Genomic DNA, 21,897 nt, shown 5'->3' with positions numbered 1-21,897 from the left:
ACAGCGCTTGTGGGGAGGGGTTCCAGCTGCTCACCCCCCCCCCCCGAGCTGAGCTTGTTGGCTCAGGTGGCAAACAGGCTCTCGCAGCTTTGGAAAAATGGTCCATGCTCCATTTGAGAGTGGAAAGCTGCCCTGTGTGTCTCTATCCACTATCCTCAAAACTGTTAGGTTGTCAATAATGCTCCAGGCTCTTGGCTGGCGCCGAGTGCTGGCTGCCCTCGTAGGTGCGCCTACCCCAGTAGCTCCTGGAGCAAGGAAGCGTGCTCTGACCTCAAATAACTCCTCTGATCCAGACACGGTCTCGCTTTTCCAATAGTTGGCTCGTTCTGCCAAGTCCTCCTCCAATCACTTTGACTGCTGTGAAGGCACACAACAGGATTTACAGCACGGTATTTCGAAGTGAAGGCTTTTGTGCCCCAGGGAGGTCACTCCAGTGCTGCTAGTGTCGCCGTTTGGCTTCACCCCCGGAGGCACACTCCATTGCCTCTCGAGACAGGTGGATGCCGACAGCAGCCAGCAAAACAAAAAAAGCTTGCGATAAACCAAAAAGCAATTTGTTGCACATCGTGGTAATTACTATTCCAGTACTGTACATCAAGGAAAACACACCCTTTCCCATATAAACTCGTTAGGTTTCTTGACTTGTATCCTTCTGTAATAAGATTCCCCACACACCCCAGCCCTGCCAGGAGATGACAGGGATTCACCCTGGGACCTTATGTATGCAAAGCAGGTGCTCCACCTACTGAGCCGCACAGCCCTCCCCCTCCCTGCTCCATCTCCATTTCTGTACACCACAAAGACACACCTCGGCAAACCCAGCAGTACGGTAAATGTTCACAGGGTGGGGATTTGAAGCCAACTGTCCCCACTTCTAATCCGGCACGGCACCTGCTTTCCTACATATACCATTACAAAAGGAGTGGGGAAACTCAGGCCTAGGGGCCGGATATGGCCCTTCAGGTGCCTCTGTCTGGCCCTCAGGACTTTCCCCAGGTTGCATTCCCTCCCCAGCCTTTTCCCGCACCCTCCTTGGGTGCTTTTCCTGGCAGAAATATGTCTTTGGCATGCATTAATACCCCTCATTTCCTTAATGGGAGAGATTGGCGGCAGGTGACTTTTGCATGGCAAGCGATAGAAACCTCTAACGTTTGCGTAACTGGAATGGAGCTTGCTGTGGTAAGAGTCATATCTTTATCACGAAATTGAGATACAGTTTGCGGGAAGAGATTTCAAAGAAATGGAATGAATTGAATAAATATCTCTTGCTGCAGACTTTTTTTTTTTTTGCCTCCCGCCCAGACCAGCAATAATATGCGGCCCCTGCAAGAGAAAGTGGACCTCGGCCTGCACACTGGATTGCCATGCTCTCCTTGGGCTGCTGCTGTTGTGCAAATGCGAGGCCGAGTGGGTGCTGTGAATTTTCAAAGTGGAGGAGGAGAAGCCTCGGGATACGCTTGATTTCCCATCCCCGCCGCCCTCCGCCCTTCCCTCACAATAGGTTTTGTAGATTATCTTCCTCCTGGGGTTCTCAGAGTAATATTGCAGGCTTGTGTTCATGCCCACAGGAGATCATTTTAATGGAGGACTGTTGAGTGTTTGTGTGCATGGAGAAGCTTGAAAGGAGAGACGAGGCCTCGACTCTGCATGGCCTAGGAACTTCAGAAGCGCGCTCAGCAATTTTTATTTTGTTTTAAAAAAGCCCCCTCCCCCTTTATGTGTGCCAGTTGTAAGGAAATGAAAGCCAGATGGACCTTAGCAGATGGTTAATGTTTTAATTACACACTTCGTCGAGTTAAGTTAACCCCTTCCATCCCCTCTGCATTGCTGTCACGGTTGAGGGATCCATCACACCAGCCCTGTGGATTCTGGTCGCAGCTTCTGGTTCCCAGTTGCTCCACAGCCAAAGTCTCTCTCTCTGTGAATTTCACTGATACCTTTTTGCTTCTTGTGATATCAGCCTTTACTGTGTGTGTCTTCGTCCCGTCGGGGAATGTGAAAGAGGTGTTTAAGATTATGAACTGGGTGGAGAAAGTGCCTAGGGAGCAGAGGTTTGTGTCATGGGACTCAGGTAGCCAAAAGAAAGTCCTCCTTCACATGGTTACACTATGGAACTCACTTCCACAAGAGGCAGTGGCGGCTCCTGGCTTGGACGACTCTAAAAAGGAATTGGGCAAACACACAGAGAATAAGGCTTTTGGCCACAATGGCTGTGTTCCACTGCCAGACATAGTGTGCTTCTGAATAGCACTTTTGAATACCCACACCAGCTTCTGTGCATAGCAAGTAGGATGCTATTGTGCTCAGGTCCTGCTCGCGGCCTTCCCTTTGGGGCATCTGTTTGGCCACTGAGAGCAGCAGGATGTATTGTAGACTTAGATGGGCCTTTGGCCTGATCCATCTGGGATCCATCTTAGATTTAGCGAGGCCTTGGCCACAGCTGCCTGCCTGACACCCACCTTAGCGAGACCCTCCTACAACCAGGCTTCATGAGCAAACGGGATTTTCTGTCTTCCCGCTATCCATATTGCTCACCCTCCCCACCTCCCACTACCCCTGGCGCAAACCTGCAATTTCTTTCCCTCTCACTGGAAGCAAATGTGCTGCAAAGTGTACACAATAACGTAATCGAAAACAGGATGAGTGGTGGCTGTTTCCCCATGTGGGGATTTGGGCCTGCGCTGCTGAATTTACATTGCTGGCTCTCGGGCACATGTGGATCTGTTTACTTTGCCGGAAATATTTCTCTTCTCTTCTCTCTCTCTCTCCCTGCAACCCCCCCCCACCCTGTTCCAGCCTCTGCACCCCCAACTAGGGGCCTTTTGGGTTGGGTGTGTGTAACTTCTGCACCTGAATAGATTTCTTTCTCTCTTTCCTGGCCTTTTACAACAAGAAGAGCCGCCTAGCCTGCTGGATCTCCTGAGCTGTGACATTCAGCACTGGCTTCCCATCACTTAGGGACATTGGAATCTGCCCTATATTGAGTCACTTAGTTCAGGGTTGTCTACACTGACTGATGCTGCCCCTCCAAGGTTTTCAGGCAGGGTGCCTTCCCAGCCTTACCTGGGGGTGCTGGGGATTGAATCTGAGACCTCCTGCCCGCAAATATATATTTGCCAAAATGCATTCTTCTCCAAAGAATAAAGATTCCAGTGGCTCATGGTTCTGAATTAAGGTCTGATTGCAAACATCCTCTGAACCCCTGGAAACCCTCGAAAAACCCAGCAGCGCTCCTGGGATTGCATTTGCAAAGGCTTGCTAGACACTTGTTTTCGCACCATTTTTGCACTTTTGGGGTGCTGTTATTGCCTCTTTAAGTGCCACTTCTGAGTTCGCAGCAATGCGTGTATGCATGTGAATCATAGAGTTGGGAGAGACCACAAGGGCCATCCAGTCCAACCCCCTGCCAAGCAGGAAACACCATCAAAGCATTCTTGACATATGCCTGTCAAGCCTCTGCTTAAAGACCTCCAAAGAAGGAGACTCCACCACACTCCTTGGTAGCAAATTCCACTGCTGAACAGCTCTTACTGTCAGGAAGTTCTTCCTAATGTTTAGGTGGAATCTTCTTTCTTGTAGTTTGAATCCATTGCTCCGTGTCCGCTTCTCTGGAGCAGCAGTAGTTGTGCTTGACTCCAACGCGGCTCAGTGGAAAGTTGCCTGCACTATGAAAAGCCTTTAAAAGGCTGTGGCACTGGTAGAGTATCTGTCATATGCACAGAAATTCCCAGGTTCAATCTCCCACATCTCCAGGTAGAGCTGGGAGTTAACCCAGGAGAGCTGCTGCCAGTCAGTGCAGACAGTACTGAGCGAGATGGACCAATGGTCTGGCACAGTATAAGGCAGCTTTCAGGGTCTATTTAAATCAGTCCTTCATTGATTCATGAGTACTGGGATCTTGTTTCATTTTTAGAATAAGTGCTGTAGCTCAGCAGTAGCTCAGGATTCCATTTATTCATTAAAGTGCTAGAATAGAGAGAACTTCCTCCCCACCCCCCCACCCCATCTTTTTGCCTTAGTGAGACTCGAGCGTTTCCAAACCTCCCACTGAAGGCAATTAATCCGACAGTCTCTTGGCTGCCTCCCAGCCATTTTTCCAGATGAGCTCCTTTGCCAGTAAATGGCAGGTGGAGGCTTAATTGCAGGTGGATATGCTTATGAGTCTTCCAGTCGTGCCCCAAAAAACCACTCCTCGACTGGATTGCGTAAACCTCTTATATATTGCTCCCTCTAATAGCGAAGTCGGGTGGCAGAGTGCCAACGGCTGTGCAGCGCTGCTGAAAAAACCAAGAGGGAAGTTATGAGCATGCTTGAAGGAAACCCTGCATTTTGCAGAAGCGCAGAAAAAATAAATAAGAATTAAAACTAAGGGCAACTTCCAGCCCCCCCCCCAAAACAGCCCAATGAGGGCTGAGCATGCTCAATAGCCACCGAATGACGAGTAACAAATTTAGCATGTCAGGTCTAGCTGTCTCATTGCCCCTCTACCTCTTTGCGTGGAAAAGTTGGTGTAAAGGTTTAGCCCTGCCCAGACTTGCAACATGGGGCGTCCTTAGAGGATGCCCCCCCCCAAGATCGCTGCACAGTCTGAAACCCTGCGGAGGCTTTGATCCTGACATACCCCCTTTAGGACTTATTTCAAGAAGAGGCAGAAAGCCATACTGGAGCTTAGGAGCTGCTGGCAAAGTGTCTGCCTAGGTCAGCAGGAGTACACAAAAGCTCAAGCCCAGATCAGGGCCTCACTGAGAGCCAGGAGCGGGGGGTGGGGGGTGGGAATCTGTAGCCATTGGATGTTGTCAGGCTTGGGTTCTGCTTGTGGACTCCTGGTGGATTTCTAGCTGGCCGCTGTGAGAGTAGGCTGCTGAGCTCGACGAGCCTTTTGGTCACATTCACACCATGCATTTGAAGCATTATGATACCACTTGAAACAGCCATGGCTTCCCCCAAAGAATTATGGGAACTTTTGTTTGTTAGGGGTGCTGGGAGTTCATGGGAGGCATCCTGTTCTCCTCTCATAATTCTCCGATTCTCAGAATGGTTTCTGTCAATCTCTCTTCACAGGGAACTCTGGAAATTGTTGCTTTGTGCGGCAAACAGGGGGTTCTCCTAACAACTCTCAGCACCAGTTCCCAGAATCCTTTGGGGGGAAGCCATGCCTGTTCTGAGTGGTATCATAATGCTTTAAATGTATGATGTGACTGTGGCCTTCGTCTGATTCTTTTTATAAAGAACTAGCTGTCCCGGCCACGCGTTGCTGTGGCTCATCCCTGTGACTGCCCCCACCCTGTTCCGACCCATGACCTATTCTGCCCCCTCCTCCCCCCACCCCCTGGCTCATTCCTGAGATTGGCCCCACCCTGTCCTGACCCATAACGTATCCTGCCCCCTCGCCCCAGTCTGCGAAGCTGAGCCGAGATGCTGTGGAGAGGGAAGCTTTCCTAGCTGCAGTACCAGTGTAGCCGTCACTAGAGGGCGCTGTTTTGCAACCTCTCCTGTGCTCCCAGCGTCCCCAGCTGTCTGAATTTTGTGTTTGGGAACAGTGGGTTCTACTTGTTTTACCTGCCATAGGTGTGACATCTATCTACGCAAACTGTATGTGGTCACTCGCATATTCGCTTGGGACGTTGTGTCCAAATTTGAACGCAACCGGTCAAGCGGTTTCGGAGAAAAGTGGAGACACACCCACATGGCCAGTTTACATTTAACTATACTGTATATATAAAAATGTAAAAATGGTGAAAGTGTGGACTCTACTTTTCTCCGTAACCGCTTGACCAATCATCCTGAAATTTGGACACAACGATCCATGCCACTCCCCGAGTGTTTGCAGGGGAAAAAACCCTCAAACCCCACACCTGCACAGGTAGAAACCTGCTTTTCCACCAAGTAAAACAGTGCCCTCAAGTGGAATTCCTTCCACAGTACACCCCCTCCCTTCCTGTGAAATCTACACCACATCCACAAACCAAACAATGACATCATCAACCAAGCAACTGAAACCACCAAGGCGGCCATTACCAGACCCCTAGGCCCTGCCAGGCTGCCAGGCCCCCACTAGGCCCGGGGGGGGGCGAGCACCCGGGCCGCAGGCCGCAGCACGGCCTTTGTTTTATGTAGGCCCCTGCCAGGCCAGCAGGCCCCCACTAGGCCCGGGGGGGAGAGGGCAAGCGCATTGATCGCAGGCCGCAGCATGGCTTTGTTTTATGTAGGCCCCTGCCAGGCCCCCACTAGGCCCAGAGGGGGGGATAACCCACAGCAATGCACTTGGGGGTACGGCAAGGGGTTTTTACTTTAAAATTTAGCGGGTGTTGTGTCACATGCGAGGCTCCGGTGGCCATTTTAAGTGAGGGCACTCATGCCCCTTTTAACTTACGCTTTATACTATGACTGACTGCAAGCCTCTGTGTCTTTAAAAAAACCAACCATGCACTTTCTCTTCCCAGTTTAAGTCCTCGGATATTTGCAGCGGCCAACCCCCCCATTTACAATCTCCTATCTTCCCCTTGCTACTTCCTGGGTTTTTTATGGAACCAAACAGCGCGGTTGCTTCGGGACTCGCCTTCTATTGCTACGGGGCTGTGGGTCTTTGCTATTTGACACCCCCCCCCCCGGTTGGGATTATTAAAGTAGTTCTCTAGGTTCTCTGGGTCACCTACTCCAAAATTAGAAAGTCCAAATAACAAAACACACACACACAAACCAAAACACACAACAACGCCCAAATCATACAATGCCCACCAAAATAAATGACAACCCAAAAAATAAAATTAAACAATAATAACTTTTGCTTCTCATGTTGTTCTTTCAAAAAAATATATAAATATATAAAAATGTTCACGATGCGTGTGCAGGGGCCAATGTATGGTGATACAGGGGGGAGGGGACAACACTCCCCGGGGAAAACAGAGGGAAGGGTGTCCTGCCGAAACACAGGGATGAGCCAGGGGGTTGGAGGGAGGAGGGGTGGGATACGTCATGGATTGGGACAGGGTGGGGGGAATCACAGGGATGACCCACAGCAACGCGTGGCCGGGCCAGCTAGTATATATATATATATATAGTAGATTAGCAAAGCAGTAGAAGAAAATAAGGCTGTTTGTGGCTATGAGGCACGATGGCTATTCTCTACCTGTGCTGTCAGTTGCTGGGAATCCCAAGTGGGAAAAGTGCTGTTTGTAGGCATCTGGGAGGCCCCTGTGAGAACAGGATGCTGGACTAGATGGGTCATTGGCCTGATCCAGCAGTCTCTTTTTATATTCTTAGGCCGTAACAGGGCCTGATTCATCTTCATCCCCCACCCCCATTTTAATATAAGCTGATTCAACTTCTTTGTGCTAACTGGTGGGCGGAGGAGAGGGCCTCCCCTACGATCAGGGATGCTGTGTGTGTTTCCCCCTAATTAGCCTTTTTAATGGGAGAACTAGTTCTTCCCTTTCCCTCTTATCTCTGCTTTAGCAGAGGCAGAAATTAGCTCTCGAATGAGGACCGGCTCAGGTTGTGCTCGGCCGTAGTAAATAGGAGTAATTTATTAGAATGGTTCCTTGTCGAGCGTCTGAAAACGCTGTCAGCTGGATGGCGTGTGGCGCGTATGGCGAAATGAGCATTGTACTTCAGGAAACAAAAGAGCTCGGGTTCCTTATTTCCTAAAGCGGCTTGCCGCTTTCTGAAGTGCCTGCGTGGGCGGAAAAAGAAGCCTTGCGAGGAACTGAGCTCACACAAAAATGGCTGCCTTTACTGGGCCCTCAGCACTTTAGGGGTTTGAGCTTTCTGATGACACAAACACACACACAACTGTTGTTATTCAGTTGCTAGGGGTTGTAGCTGTTGTAGCTGTCCTATCCAGAACAGATCCTTTGAGACTAAAGGACTGACAAACTCAGGTCCATGAAGTCCAGCAGGTCTACTCTTGAGTAGAAATGTTTTTGGCTTACAGCCCTAGTTCCTTTTCTTGTTAAGGGGTAACAGTTTGTTTTCCAGACGTACCTGTTCTGTAACACACAAAAGATGTTACAGCCCTCATTAAAGGTCTGTGTAACATGAGGAAAAATCGAGTCAGAAAATCTTTTCCTTCAGGCTGCTTATGCGAAGGGATGATTGCCTGTTCAAGAGCCACTGTGCTGCAGTGGCTAGAGCAGGCACCCCCAAACTTTGGCCCTCCAGATGTTTTGGACTACAATTCCCATCATCCCTGACCTGACCACTGGTCCTGTTAGCTAGGGCTCATGGGAGTTGTAAGCCAAAACATCGAGGGCCGCAGTTTGGGGATGCCTGGGCTAGAGTGTCAGACTGGGACCTGGGAGACCTGCGTTCGAATCCCCGCTCCGCTATGAAGCTCACTGGATGAACTTGGGCCCATCACTGCCTCTTGGTAGAACCTACCTCACAGGCAGTAGGAGAAGCCAGTATAAGTTGCAATTCCAGCTGAATTTGGGGAAACCGAGTGATTTCAATTGTTTTTGTTTGTGTTGCTCATTGCAAACAGCTGACATGATAATAAACCTGATTTGCAATGGGGGTTGAATAATTTCGATTGCAACTGTATATATTGACGAGGTTTTTATTAATAGAAACATATAATACAGGATGCAAGCATGTAAAAATATATTCAGTACAAAATGAACTGAAAGTAACAGTCTGTAACAGCCAGGCATGACGTGGCAGCTACTGTAAAGAGCCTCATAAACTTACAGAGCATTACACCTCCCCTTTTCCCTTTCTCCTATCACAGGAACACATCCATTCCAAAATAGGGCAATAAGTCAGTCAACCTTTATTACAACAATCCCAGATAAAACCACTAAATTGCAGCCAAACAAATGCAGTTTTACAGTTATAGGCCAGCAAAGGACGGATCGAAATTAACAGCAAAGGACTAGGATGTCTATAGAGCACTGAAATCCAATAGGATCTCAATCCCAGATGAGATAGATGGGTTAAACCGAAAGGTGAGTTCCATTTTCAGAAGAAGTAATGGTGAATTTCAAGTTCCATCGCTTAAAACCACCACTGTGTATGTCCAGTTGTGCTGTCTTATATTTGACTACATAATAAAGTCAAGCCATTCTCCAATGAAGTCATTGCTTTTTTGTTTGTACCCTCAACACTCTTAACTCTTGGGTTACATTGGAAACTGCCTTACACCAAGTCAGACCACTGGTCCATCTAGCTCAGTATTGTCTACACTGACTGGCAGTGTCTCTCCAGGGTTTCTGGCAGGGTTTCTTGCTTGGCTGCCTGACCTTGTGCTTGTTGCCTCTGCCAAGAGCTGTAACCATTTGCTTCTGATTGTCCAAACTGGTGCGGATGGATGCATAACCTTAACATAACCTTAAAACCCGAAATTGCAACTAAGGGGATGTTCTATGGATATATACTGCATTGCCATACCTTGAGATGCTGTGGATTGATCCAGGGATACTGATCTACAGCTGTCCCCTAGTATAGTCCCCCCTGGCTAGTAGCTAATGAGAGCCTAATCCTCTGTAGTTCAATAGTAGCTTGCTGGGACAGCCCTGCAGGGAGAAAGCTAGTCTGAACTCTTTTCTCAAGTCCTGACAGTTCTGTTTTCTAAGCATGGGGAGTTTGATTTTCAGATTCCATCCTGAACTGTTGCATTTGATAGCAGCAGTGGTTCCCCACCCCCAGTTAAATGAATTTAAATTTGTAAAACTCTCTTTTTGTGTTTTATCTCTTGTACCCTTCCCAATCCAGGTGATCTGTGGAGCTACGACTTCTACAGCGGCGAGTTTGTTGTATCTCCCGAACCGGACACAAGCGTGCACACATTAGATCCTCAGAAGCACAGATATATCATCCTGGGTAGTGATGGGCTGTGGAACATGATCCCGCCGCAGGAAGCCATTTCTATGTGCCAGGACCATGAAGAGAAAAAGTATTTTACGGTGAGCATGAGCTTAATCTAAAACCATACCAATAGTCACCAATTTCCCCACCACCAGCCGAAACCATTATAGAAAAAGAAATTTGGACTACCAGTGGCTTGGTAGTGAATTGAGAATATTCTCTCTCCATTTCTCATGAACAGGTTTCTTTTATCTTATCACTGTGAGGGAAAAAGAGGACAGGAACCCTCTAGGATTGGGTGGGAAAGTTGTGTAGCAAAGTCTTTTCTCTCTGGTTATTTTTTTGTATGTTTTGAGCTTCATGTGTTTTGCGTAAGCCACCTTAGTCCTGGTCTGGTGGAAAAGATGGGATATGAATAAATATACAGTGGTCCCTCGACTTACGAATTACTCAACATCCGATGTTTTCAACTTACGAACGGGACAAATGGCTGCACGCTTACGAATTTTTCTACATCTGAACGGAAACCATTGGCGGTTTTAAATGCGGTTTCCTCGACTTACAAATTTTTCCTTAAAATTTTTTCCTATGGGAAACCGCTTTTCGACTTACGAACTTTTCGACCTACGAATGTGCATTCGGAACGGATCAAATTCGTAAGTCGAGGGACCACTGTAATATCAGATCTCAGGAAGCCATCGTACAGAATTTGATTCCAACATCTATCTGAAGGCATAGCCGAGAAATGGAACTTCCCAAAATATATGTCGTAGTTATGGGATGGTGACTTCCCTCTTCTCTTCTTCCGCATCTCCTTGCCCACCTTTGGAACCGAAAGGGAGGGCGCCAGCAGTCTCTGGCCAAAATGCTGGTGAACCGCGCACTGGGACGTTGGAGGCAGCGCATGCTGCGGGCAGACAACACCAGTGCCATCGTCATCAGCCTCTCTTCGGTGCGCAGCGACCAGAGCAGTTTGGAAGGGGAGGAGGAGCTGTATTTCAACTTGGCCGAAGGCCCGTCCTACAGCAGCCCTGAGATGTGGGCAATGACTCCTTCACGGTGCTCCACTCCTCCAGTCAAGGTAAGAAAAGAGGGGTGGAATCCCAAGTCATGATGTTGGGAGGTCATGGCAGGGGACTCACCCATACAGCTGCAAATAAACGTTTTAAGTGCAATACACAATGTGGCACTAGATGGCGATGGCGAGCCTTATGGAAAATTCAGTGTATTTTTTGTTGTTTAGTCGTGTCCGACTCTTTGTGAGCCCATGGACCATAGCACGCAAGGCACTCCTGTCTTCCACTGCCTCCTGCAGTTTGGTCAGACTCATGTTCGTAGCTTTGAGAACACTGTCCAACCATCTCGTCCTCTGTCGTCCCCTTCTCCTTGTGCCCTCCATTTTTCCCAACATCAGGGTCTTTTCCAGGGAGTCTTCTCTTCTCATGAGCTGGCCAAAGTACTGTAGCCTCAGCTTCACGATCTGTCCTTCCAGTGAGCACTCAGGGGTGATTTCCTTCAGAATGGATAGGTTTGATCTTCTTGCAGTCCATGGGACTCTCAAGAGTCTCCTCCAGCACCAAAATTCAAAAGCATCAATTCTTCGGCGATCAGCGTATTTTAAAAAACACTTTAAACAAAACATTTTTGGAACTGTTTTTGTGTGTGTGTAGATTCCACCAGGGTAGAACTTATCACCTGTGGCGCCAGGAAAAAACTTTCCTCTCTAACCAGGCCTTCGGTTGGTAGTTGTGCCTGCCCTGTGGAACGCCCTCCCATCAGAAGTCAATGAAATAAACATCTGGCTGACTTTTAGAAGACACCTGAAGGCAGCTCTGTATGGGAAGGTTTTTAATGTTTTGAGTTTTTTAAAATGTGTTTTAATGCTTTGTTGGAAGCCGCCCAGAGTGGCTTGGTTAATAATAATAAAAATTATTGTAATTATTAGCAATCAGTGGCCTTACAGAAGCAAGTAGAATTTTTTTTCATGCTTTCTCAGTCCTCCTGGTTTTAATGCATGTATGTGGGGTTTATTGTCTGATTGTTTGGTTGTAATTTGCTTTGGATTGCCTCTGGGCCAGATAAAGCAACTTATACCTTTTAAAAATATATTTTTATTAGTTTTTATATATATTTTCCAAACAAAACATAACATCTCCTCTCATCTTATACAACATTTTGGCTATAAGCCTAGGACTTCCATCAACCACGTCTAATGATTTTTCAACCTTCATCACTTAGTCTTGCATTTAATTATTTTCATTATTACTTTTAATAGTCCATAACTTAAAATCCATTCTCATAAATCTTCCCTGTAATATTTCATATAGTTCTCCTTATAAGCATAGTCAATTGATTACAACTGTTTTTCAAATACCGTAGTTCGCACATTTACTCCAATCTTACAAGAATTTCTGGTCCCGCCGGTTTCGAATTCTCTGTCATCTTATTCATTTCTGCAAAGTCCATTAATTTCATCTGCCACTCCTCTTTCATCGGTAGCTCTTCCTGCTTCCATTTCTGTGCCAATAATACTCTTGCTGCCATTGTAGCATATAAAAACAGTTTGTTACCTTGTCTATTAATATCCATGCCTACAATACCAAGTAGAAATGCTTCTGTTTTTTTTATATAAATTTTTAATATTTTGCAGTAAATCCATCCGGTCCTGGTGCCTTTCCACTTTTTAGCAACTTACACCTTTAATAAATAAAATAAATAATAAGCCTCCAGATATTGATGGACTACAAGTCCCATCATCCCTGGCCTTTGGCGATGTTGGTCTGGTCACATGCTTCTCCACTTAGCCACTTGATTTGCCATGATTCAAATAGAAGATCCTTGGAGTGCAGTATATGTTTCTGTGGCTGCCCACCCCTTGTTGTTTTCTGTTGGAGTTTTGGCTGTTGCTGTTCTCTGTCGCCACTGCCTTCTGGAAGCCCTTTGTACAGCAGTCCTTGTCTTGTCAGAGGGGAGGGGAGTCACGCTCAGCTGGGGTGTTTTGAAGCAACCAGCAATTACCGCCACTGGGCTCGGAATAGCTCAGGCTGCTTTGATGTTCCCCTGAGTCTTTGAATAGCTCTCCTTTGGCAAAGCAAAATGGAAAAAAAAACCCACAAAGGTTTGGATGAGCTACTCTGGGGTCTCTATACAGGCGCAGCTAGTAAAAAACGGTGGGTTTTCTTTTTTCATCTGCTTGTCTTTCTTTCTTTCTTTCTTTCTTTCACTTTTTCTTTCCTCTCTCCTCCCTCTCTCCTGTTCTTCCACTTTCTCTCTCAGACTCCCTCTTTTCCTATTTTCTCCATTCTCTTCCTCCTCCCCTCCCTCCCCCATTCTGTTATTTCATTCTTTCATTTTCTTTATCCCACTCGCCTCTTTTGTGCGCACTCTCTCCCCTCTTCCAGAAAATCAAGGCAGTCTACGATATACAAAATGAAACCAGCAGTGATAAAACACCAGTAGAAGTGTCAGTAGAAGCAGCCATAAAATCTGGTTTGGGAAAAGAGTTACATATTTCAAAGGCCTGTCTGAACAAAGCAGCTTTCAAAAGAAGTCTGAAAGCAGGCAGGGACGATTCCTCCTGAGCTTCTACTGGCAGGGAGTTCCACAGGGCAGGACCTGCCACATTAAAGGCTCGGTCCCCTAGTAAAGTCTGACTGAACCTCAGGGCTTAATTCCCCCCCCCAAAAAAAATCTCTTTATCTTTTCCATGCCAGAACTAGATGGGCCATTGGCCTGATCCAGGAGGCACTTTTGATGTTCCTCTTCTTAAGGAGCGAAACAGGGCTTATAGGAGGAGTCCATGTGGCAAATCCCAGCAGTGAGCCCAGGGCCTGCCTCCCTCCCCTCCTTCCCTTTTAATATTGAAAACATTCAGTTTATATTATTATTTGGAGAAGTCAAAATGCTCATCGTTCCATCACACTTTGCTGTGATCAAGTCACAGAGTTTAGCATGTGGTTGCAGGCAGAATTATGGCAGGGAGGTGGCAGCCCCGATTCTCACCAGCAGGGGACCACAGGGCAGATTTAGGCTCTGCCCCTACAATGTCCCAGAATGCAGCCCTTCATTTTCTCTGGCAAGAAGTAAGTGGGGTGGTATCTAGGTTGGCACGGGCACAGGAATCTTTCGACAGCCCCCCCCCCTCCAATAGCACTTGTGGGGTCCACAGCTCACACCTGCCTTCTTTCCACCTTAAAAAAACAACAACTTCTCTTCTGGTGTCCTGAGCAGTGCTGGTGCTAGGGTCTTTAAATTTCCCACAATGCCCCAGAGTGATGCCTTGGGGTTGGACCACTGTGGGAAATTTAAAACAGTGGCTGGACTCAGCTGCCTGGCAATGCTGGGAGTGATGCTGCTGCCACCGTCAGGTCATCCAAGAAGGCCCACCAGAGGGCACTTTGCCAAGGCACAGGGCCGTGGCTCACTGGCAGAGCATCTGCTTTGCATGCAGAAAGTCCCGAGTTCAATTCCCGGCATCTTCAGGGAGGGCTGGGAGAGAAACCCTGTTATGACAGCACTTAATTGAATACAATCCCAAAGAAGCAACTAAAGAAACAATGGGGGTGGGGAGTTAGAATTTTTTAAATACTTTTCTCCAAAAAGCCCAGGATTGCGGAGGACTTGGTTTACAAACAAACCCCAAATGGTGGCGCTTGGGGATGAGGAATACCTAATTTAAATACGTACCAGTAAAGGCATGTGGCTTTTTTCCTTAATGCAAGACAAAATATCCAGAGGGTGCAATTAGGAACATGCAATGCTGGAGGCATGCGTTACAGTACAGTATATCCCCATTTATCCCCATTTATTAAAATTAGAGGCAATTACAGATTCACATGAGAAGTGCTCTAAGGGTATGTATGTGGTGGGAGGGACATTTGTCTTGCCTTAATACCCAGCCTTTTATAATGTGCACAGGGCAGGTGAGAAAGAGGTCTCACAGGAGTTTAGGTATTGGCAAGCTAGATGTTTGGGGTGGCTTGGCAGGCTCTGGTTATTTGGAGATGAAAGGAGCTCTGTGTATGCTCAGAGGTGCAGTGCAAGGGCTCAGAAGGAAGTTCCTTTTCGTTGAGTGGGGCTTACTTCTGAGCCAGTGTGTATTGGATTGTAGCCACAGGGGTGAAAGGAATCTTGTGTATGCAGGGTATGTGGGTGAGGTACCCCAGTGAGTGGTTAGTGTGTTGGACAAGGACCCGGGAGCCTTATTATTATTATTATTATTATTATTATTATTATTATTATTATTATTATTCTCCGAAGCGCCGTCGCATGCCGCCGCCAGTCGCCCAGAGCCCATAGGAACGCATTGATTAAGTTTCAATGCATTCCTATGGGAAACTGGGACTCGCTAGACGAAAAATTTGTTACACGAATTGACCCGTGGAACGAATTAATTTTGTCTAGCGAGGCACCACTGTATAGTCTAACGCCATTTTTTCCAATGTGGGGCACACGCCCCACAGGGGAGCAATTCAAGAATGAGTTATTAATAGTGAATGGCCTTTTAGGCTTCCTCCACGTGAATAGGAGTTCACTTTGGTTTAACATAACCAGCTGAAGCAGGGCAGCTGCTCAGAGGTGGAGGGGTGGTTTGAACGGGGCTGCTAACATCACAGACCAGAATCTTCCTGGACATCAGGTGACCACCCAAATCAGCCATCCACACAAACCTGCTGGGAGAAATTGTCCAGGGATTTAGCGTCCGCTCTCACTGATATCCAGACCGTACCCAGCCTTCTTTAGAAACGGGGTTTGTGCAAAAGCTAACAACATAGAGCTGAACCAAAGTTTTGTTCCAAGGCATTGTGGTAGACTTAAATGGCTGAAATGCCTTGCCCCTTATCTTTTTATAAGTCAGTCTGGCTGCCATCTGCCTAATTAGAGTTTTTGTTCATTCAGTTACTCTTAATATCTTTCAAGTTATCTATGGCCAATTACTGTATATACAAGGAGGTAATTTGCAGTTCAGATTATTCTATTTCCCCCAAAAAAGCTGAATTCTAAAATTTTACACTGAAATATATTGTTGAAAATTTAAAACAGGCCCTCCCCAAAAAGTCACCTCCAGAATAGCCAGGGAAGTGGGAGATCTTGCTGTAAATCTTGACATTCTAGTTCTGTAAGGGGCCTGCCGTTTACACACAGTATATTTAAAGCACATTTAAGCACCTGACTCTCCACCCCAAGATCCCTGTGAATAGTAGTTTACGCCTCACAGAGCTAATTCCCAGGACGACAGCTCCCAGGCTTCTTTGGGAGAAGCCATGTGCTTAACTGTACAGTGTGGATGTGAGCTTCAAGGCTGAGTGGCATTTGAACCCTGGGCTCCCAGGTCCTTGTCCAACACACTAACCACATACTCTGCATACACAAGATTCCTTTCACCCCTGTGGCTACAATCCAATATACACTGGCTCAGAAGTAAGCCCTCGGTGCTGGACCTCAGTGTCCGGGCAGAATGATGGATGCCGGCTGTGTGCGAGGCGGCGGCGGGGAGAAGCTCTCTTCTCCCAGCCGCCGCCTTGCCTGCCTTCCCCGGCATGGGGCGCAGCTTCGGAGGTCTCCGAAGCTGCGCCCCATGCCGGCCGTGCGCGGCGAGAGGCAGCGGCGGGAGAAGAGCTCCTGCCGCCGCCTCCCGCCTGGATTGGACAGACAACGGGGGAAGACCTTTGCCTTCTTCCCGTGCTAGTGTTCCGCTGGTCTCTGCCGGTTGCCCCTCACTGCTCATGGCAACCGGCAGAGACCAGCGGAACACAAAGGGGAACCAGCTGTAGCAAGGGAAGAAGGCAAAGGAACATCAGCTGAGAGGCGCTGACAGCTGTTCCCCTTTCGCTAGACAAATGCCCCTTTCGCTAGGTTTTGTGATCGGAGGTTTTTATGGCCATGCTTCGCAAGACGAAGCTGTGGCCATAGAAAACCTCATCGTCTTGCGAGGCAACCTCCGATTGCAAAACCTATTCGTTAAGCGAAAAATTCATCTTACAGGGCATTCGTCTAGTGAGGCACCACTGTACTTGGGCATTCAGTACCTGGGAGGTCTGTATTTTACCTTCTGCTTACATTTAACCTTGCTGCTTCTCACTGGGATAATGGCAAGGTGTCGAGCTGGGGTTCCAAAGTTTGAAAAGCTGAATTTTCCAAGCTTGAAGTTTATTTTATTGGACCTGAGACTTGTCTTCCGAGATGGTAGGAGAATGAGGAAAAGAATACCTCAGAGAAAAACAGGATGAGAAACAAGGGAGCAGGCTCAGGTGCTTATTGAATAAAAGTTTCAGCCAGAGATGATGGGAGTTGTATTTCAGCAACATCTGGAGGGCCAACACCTGAAATAAAAGTACAGCAATAATATTCACTAAAAATTCTTTTTTAAGCCTGTCCTAAGTATAACTGAACAGTGCATGAAAAAGAATTAAGGGGAGAAATTCCCACTTAGTAACACTAGTAAAATGTCTTCTATATGTATGTGTAAAGTTTATTTTAAGAGTCAAGAGTCCAGCAAAACCTTGGGTAAACATACATATTTTTCAAGAGGCGCTTAAAGCTCTCCACCTCTCAGATTATCTGACCACCACAAACTTCTCTGGGATTTGTCTGAACAGATACTGGGAAATATCTGAGTCTTTGGATTTGCAACTACATATTTTTACTCTCTTGAACCCCACCAGGTTTTAGAAGATGACTTGTGGCCACGGCTCAGCTCTCCTGAGACCATCCCTTCGCTGACGCGCAACACGGCGTTGAGTAAACCTTCAGAGCCGCCTGGGGAGGCCGCCAAAGACAGCGCCCCAACGTTAGCGGTGGTGTCAAACAAGGATGCGGTGCCACAGGAGGAGAAGTGCGGCCGACTGTTTGGGTTGAGGATGCGCGACTCGGAAGGACGGAGCCTGCCAGGGACCCTCTCTCCCTCCAACTCTGGGAACGCAGGCATGGATCCAAAAGCCTTCAAGGTACCTCCAAGCGAGCCAACCAAAGCAGCGACAGTGAGCTGCAAAAGGACATTGGAAGAATCCAATTCGGGGCCTTTGCTAAAGAAGCCTAGGAGGGGGATGACTAGGAACGTCAGCGTCCAGCCTGAAATCTTGTCCTCCACGACAGCCCAACACAAAACCACCAGTAAGCTGGCCATGCGCCGTAGCCTTCGAAGACAGAAGAAGCTGGGGAACCCATTGTTCCACCAGCCCAGGAAAGCACTTTGTGTTTGCTGAAAGGGTTTCAGTCATTAATGCAGTTTACCTGCATAGGGAAGCTTTTTAATGTGTAATGATTTATTATGTTTTCATATATGTTGTAAGCCTCCCAGGGTGACTGAGGCAACCCAGTCAGATGGGTGGGGTACAAATAAAAAACAACCCTATTATTATTATTATTATTATTATACCTTGCGGTCCAGTTCAAAGTTATGAAGTTTCGGTACAGATAAGTTGAAACTGCATATCTTTATTTTATCTTTTTCTCATTTGGGTTTTTTATTTTTTTAAATGTAGAAAACCTTTTTTGGGGCGGGTTGGTATTCGAACAGCTTTATCTCAAACTTGTACTTGCTTGTAATATAACTGTGAATTTTGTAGACGTTCTTAGGGTTATAAGGAGTTTGCTGTAAAAATGTGTGTAAATTTATATTCCTTCATACCAAAATGTAGTCTCCCCACCTAACTTTCTTTTGCATAATTGTTACAACAGGGCTTAGCAAAACCCACAAAACACACCACCTTGATTTTGGATGATGAATTTTTTTTGGGGTGGGTGGGTGGGGTTAATTTAGTACAGAGTAATGAATTTGTATAAACTTCTTGTGACGACCTCACAACTTTTTAATGAAAGTAAATTATTAAAAAGAATGGAAAATAATGTATTTTCGTAGTACTTAATACGTTCTGCCTGAAGTGTACCCTATTAGAGAATATAATACTAGGTCTATTTTCTTTCTTTATTAACTTTTAGATTTCTCTATTCAGAAATGAAACGTACGCAGAGGAGATGCTGAGTCTTCGTCACACAGCAATGCTGGTTTCTGTATTTTGATTAAAATACTATGCAGTACTTTATCTTAGTTGTATTTTCATTATATTTTTTTGTAAGATAAAGGGCCAATATTTTAGCTCAAAAACAGGAACGAAACAGTGTTCCCCTCCATCAGTTATTGACTCCTAATTCTCGAGAGGTGTTTTTTGTTTTTCTTTTAGCAACACATTTGGATATACAACACATTCCTTTTTACAAGCATGAGATATTTTACTGTTCCAACAATGGATGGTGCTCTTGATGGTGAAATTTCCACCATAAGTTCTTAAGTCATTGGGATAGTTTTCTAGTTTTCTTTGCATACGTTGAGCCATGTATACTTATAATGAAATAAAGTTAGCAAAAAACCTGGCTTTCTGTTTCTTCCTTTTGCTTTATTAAAAATGAAAATAACAACATGGTTGTCACGACACAAGGTCACACACAGTTCCATGCCATGTTGCTGCACACTGAAATGCCACAGAGAGCTGCAGGAATTTGGTTGTGTCAAAACTACTCTGGAGCAGCTCCTGAGTCACAAGACCTCAGATGAGGGAGGATTCAGTCTATGCTTCACAGGAAGGAATGGTGCATCATTGTAAACTCTGATGTTTGCTCCCAAAGGATGTAGTAAGGCCACCAATTTGGACAGCTTTAAAAGCAGATTAGACAAATTTATGGGGGATTATTAAGGCTATAAGCGGCTTCTAACCCTAAGACTATATTCTACTTCCACAGTTGGAAGTACTGTGCCTCTTTTTAGCAATTGATTGGAATCACAAGTGGGGAGAGGGTTGCTGTGATTGGGTACTACCTCTTTTGTATAATCTAAAACTTTCCATATTGCATGTTTATTACATTTATAACCAACGCTCCTTCCCAAAAGGTCCCAGGGCAGCAGCATCCGATAACAAAGGCAGGAAACAGGAGGCTTCCTTGCACCCCAACCCTGCAGGATTCTAGATACACCCAAATACCATTTAGGAACAAGCATGTATTTCTGGCTTCCTCTCATATATGCAACCCAAGTCACTTTTTGCAACATGGCAGTTTTAACTTTTTGTTGAAGGCTGTTTCCCCATTGGTGCATTTCACAAGTCAGCTCACACTGTGAAGAAAGAGCTCCCTTTCCTCAGACCCAGACAGAGCAGTTCGCAAATATTTTTGTACAAATTCACAGGAGTAGTTTTCCACCCCTACTTTCCAGCCCCTGCCTGAATTATCACTTTTAGCATGATGTTGGCGTCTGTCTCAAGAGACCATGGAATGCATCTCCAAGGCTGAAGTCAAGCCTGCGTTAGGAGCACTGAAGTAACCTCCCTGGGGTGCAAACATGGGCAGTGTGTTTGGAGGAGGTCCTGGGCTGCCCAGCCTCACTGATGTGGTACAAAGGAAAGCAGAGCAATATGTTTAGCACATGCTTGGATACAGGAGTTGCCGAAAGGTATACAAGGCGCCATCCAACCATCTTAGGGACTCCACTCTGGATTTGTAGGGTTTACTCCTAAGCCTTTGCTTCTCTCGAAGAGATCCCACAACGGAGCAGAAATTTAGGATCAGAGTTTCCCTTCTGCTATATGGGCTATCTTCCAAGGTTGACAAGCCCCATTTGCCCCTCACTTCCCTCTACAACATCAATTCGCAAGCAGGGGAAGTCTCTAACTCACTGAGGGCTTGAGACCCATTGGCTACCCTCACCTGGTTTAGCCAGTCAGCCACTGATCTGTAACTGCTGTGCATGCTGGCTAGGGCTGATGAGAGCTGTTGTCCATGAAACAGCTGGAGGATGCCAGGACGACAGATTGGGATGAGATGGCTACAAAGTTCACATGGCCCAGGTATGCTCAATTACTGGGGTGGGGGAGCTACCTGTCCCACCTGCTCATTTAATTTCCATTCCTACCCTACCTTTCCTCCAAGGAGCTCAAGGTGGCAGCATACATGGTTTCCACCACCTACCCATTTTACTATTTTACTCTCACAACAACCCTGTGGGGGTAAAAGGTAAAGGAGCTTGTGATGGTTAAGTCCAGTCATGAACAATTCTGGGGTTGCGGCGCTCATCTCACTTTATTGGCCGAGGGAGCCGACGTTTGTCCGCAGTTTTTCCGGGTCATGTGGCCAGCATGACTAAGCAGCTTCTGGCGAACCAGAGAAGCACAGAGAAACGCCGTTTACCTTCCCACCGGAGCGGTACCTATTTATCTACTTGCACTTTATGTAAAGGTAAAGGGACCCCTGACCATTAGGTCCAGTTGTGATCGACTCTGGGGTTGCGGCGCTCATCTCGCGTTATTGGCTGAGGGAGCCGGCGTACACCTTCCAGGTCATGTGGCCGCATGACTAAGCCGCTTCTGGCAAACCAGAGCAGCACACGGAAACAGTGTTTGCCTTCCCGCTGGAGCGGTACCTATTTATCTACTTGCACTTTGATGTGCTTTCGAACTGCTAGGTTGGCAGGAGCTGGGACCAAGCAACAGGAGCTCACCTCATCGTGGGGATATAAACCACCGAACTTCTGATCAGCAAGCTCTAGGCTCTGTGGTTTAACCCACAGCGCCACCCGCGTCCCTGCACTTTGTGTAGGTTAGGCTTAAAAACCATGACTGGCCCAAGGTCACCCACTGAGCTTTGTGACCGAGTGAGGATTCGAACTTGGGTCTCCGAGGACCTGGACCAACAATCTTAACCACTATTCCCCAAAATAGTTAACACATAATGGTACACTTGTGCCATTGGACAATGGCCCTGGAAGGCTGGCATGATGCGGGGTGGCTAAAGACGGTTAGTCTACTGACATTCCCCCTTCAACACAGCCACATTTCCAAGGTGAGAGAGACTGCGCTGCACCTGTTGAATCTCCACACTGCAAAGGCCGCTCTATCCCTTGGCATCTCAATGGCGGAAACCCCTACTGGGGACACAGCTCGAAGCATTAAAAAAAACTTTAACACAGAGACTCACGCAATTATTTCACAAGTATATATAAATACATTATATACACATACAAGTCGATTTTGTTAAGACCGGAAATCACCTAGAGATTATTTTGCCACTCTATATTCTTCCCTCTCTATGGTTCCTGTCGGCTTC

The 21,897-nt window shown here is 46.8% G+C and overlaps 1 protein-coding gene across 1 annotated transcript in view; it reads left to right on the top strand.

Annotated features, from left to right (window-relative positions):
* PPM1D (protein phosphatase, Mg2+/Mn2+ dependent 1D) overlaps positions 1-19,178 on the top strand; it is a 40,047-nt gene extending 20,869 nt beyond the window's left edge. Inside the window, exons 4-6 of the mRNA XM_035139684.2 lie at positions 9,712-9,902; positions 10,643-10,885; positions 17,469-19,178. Coding sequence (XP_034995575.1) covers positions 9,712-9,902; positions 10,643-10,885; positions 17,469-18,008 — 974 coding nt within the window. The 3' untranslated portion in view covers positions 18,009-19,178. The remainder of the gene's footprint in view (positions 1-9,711; positions 9,903-10,642; positions 10,886-17,468) is intronic.
* Positions 19,179-21,897: the final 2,719 nt, after the last annotated feature.

Source organism: Zootoca vivipara, chromosome 15 (assembly GCF_963506605.1).
Source record: "Zootoca vivipara chromosome 15, rZooViv1.1, whole genome shotgun sequence".
Taxonomy (NCBI): Eukaryota; Metazoa; Chordata; class Lepidosauria; order Squamata; family Lacertidae; genus Zootoca; species Zootoca vivipara.
Note: the sequence above shows the minus strand (reverse complement) of the source record. Positions and strands in the feature narration are given on the sequence as shown.